General features: G+C 57.9%; 1 protein-coding gene across 1 annotated transcript; it reads left to right on the top strand.

Annotated features, from left to right (window-relative positions):
• The first annotated feature begins 274 nt into the window (after nucleotides 1-274).
• On the top strand, nucleotides 275-1,644 carry LOC120409035 (actin-like). Its single transcript, XM_039546373.1, has one exon. The coding sequence runs from the start codon at nucleotides 378-380 to the stop codon at nucleotides 1,560-1,562; it is 1,185 nt and encodes a 394-aa protein (XP_039402307.1). The 5' UTR covers nucleotides 275-377; the 3' UTR covers nucleotides 1,563-1,644.
• The last annotated feature ends 382 nt before the right edge of the window (nucleotides 1,645-2,026 follow it).

Genomic DNA, 2,026 nt, shown 5'->3' with positions numbered 1-2,026 from the left:
AGAGGAATCCCCACTGGCTACAGGGTACTGTGCATGTCTCCGATGTGCAGTCATTTCTCAGCTGCTCTCCCTGACAAGTCACATGTCTCTGTGTAGGCCAGGACCCATATCCCACAGAATTCAACAGCAGAATCCATGTTGGCCTCAACCTGAGCAGGCTGTTACCCTCTGCACCTTCCCAAGAGCCCCTGTGAGCGGCTCCTCCTTCTCCCTGGCACTATGATGTCATTGCTTTCTGCCCATGATGCAGGGTGTTGCTATGGCAACACAGCCCTCCCTAGCTTTTTCCTGGGTTCTTCTCTCACCCAGCACCTGGGGCTGGCTCTTGGGACTGCAGGTAGGATTCAGAGGAAGAGCGTGCGGCAAGCCCTTCTGAAATGAGCCAGCGGAAGAAACCTAAGAGTCACGGTCCTGCCGGCCATGGGTCTAGTGCCAGGGACCTTGCCTCAGAGAAGTACAAGGACTACTGTGCTGTGGTAATAGACACTGGCACTGGCTACACCAAGAGTGGGCTGGCCGGGGACGAGAAACCGCGGTCCATCCTGCCGAGCTGCGTAGGGGTTCCCAAGATCAGGACCAAGGACAGCCCCCTATATTACATTGGGGAAAGCATCCCACGCAGGAGCTCGGAGGTGATCACGAGCATGGTGATGACCCATGGTGTGGTGACTGACTGGGACGCCCTAGAGATGTTATGGCACCACATCTTCAACAGAGAGCTCAGTGTGTGCCCCAAGGAGCTGGCCGTGCTGGTCACAGATGCCCCCCTCTCTCCAACCACCAACCGGGAGAAGATGGCCGAGTTGCTGTTTGAGAGCTTTGAGGTGCCGGCAATGCTTGTGGCCCACCAGTCCCTGCTCTCGGTATATTCCTATGGGCGCACCAGTGGGCTAGTGATTGGCTCTGGCTATGGGACCTCGTACACCGCCCCTGTCCACGATGGCTACATCCTGCCTCACGCCACCTACCGGCTGGACATGGCAGGCAGCAGGCTGACGCGTTACCTAGCCAAACTGATGGGGGAGTGCGGGAACCCCTTCCAGGAGGAAGAGCTGGAGCTGGTCTGCAAGATAAAGGAGCAGTGCTGCTACATCCCCGAGGACTTCCAGGCTGAGCTGAATGGGGACGAGAAGAAATACCTCATGGACTTCACCCTTCCCGACAAGCAGGTCATCTCCATTGGCAGTGAGCGCTTCCGCTGCCCTGAGGCGCTTTTTACCCCCTCCGTCCTCGGCTTCCCTGAGGTGGGCATTCACATCCATGCCATGAACAGCATCAGGAAGTGCAAGCCAGAGCACCAGGCAGAGCTGCTGGCCAACATGGTGCTGGCTGGGGGAACCACCATGCTCCGCGGCTTCTCTGAGAGGATCAAGAAGGAGCTGCTCAGGATGGAGACAGTGGGCAAGGGGCAAGTGGGCATCTTGGCTTCCCCCCACCGCAGCTACTCGGCGTGGCTGGGTGGCTCCATCATAGCATCACTCAACGCCTTCCAGAACATCTGGATCAGCCGCCTGGCCTACAATGAGAAAGGATCCTTTGTAGTCCACCGGCACTGCTTCTGAGCGGGCAAGCTGGGCGGGCACAGGGCATGAGAGGCATGGGTACGGGAAAGCCCCTCTATAAACGCTGCTTACGGGACAACAGGCACGGAGCTGGCTTCCTTGCTAGATGCTGCCTGCCAACCTCGCAGAGGGGAAACCCACTGGGGCTACCCACGCTGAGCGACAGAAATCATGGGGTCTGCACCATGAGCAGACCAAGATGGGCATGTGCACCAGATCTGAGCTCCATGGGCACTGAACAGGTGCATCCATTGGTGGGGAGGTTCCCAGGGAGTGCTCCCAGGGTCACTGCCCATCATTCCCTATACCCACCAGTTCCCCCTCCACCACAGAAAGCACTGCCCATCGTACTTTATACCTCCAGGATCTCCACCCCCAGAACACACTACCCATAGTATCCTACACCCACAGCTCCCCCTCCACCCTGGAACAAAGTGATCATCATTCCTTATACCCCCTGCTCC

The sequence above is a fragment of the Mauremys reevesii genome, linkage group 7 (genome assembly GCF_016161935.1).
Source record: "Mauremys reevesii isolate NIE-2019 linkage group 7, ASM1616193v1, whole genome shotgun sequence".
Lineage (NCBI taxonomy): Eukaryota > Metazoa > Chordata > Testudines > Geoemydidae > Mauremys > Mauremys reevesii.
Note: the sequence above shows the minus strand (reverse complement) of the source record. Positions and strands in the feature narration are given on the sequence as shown.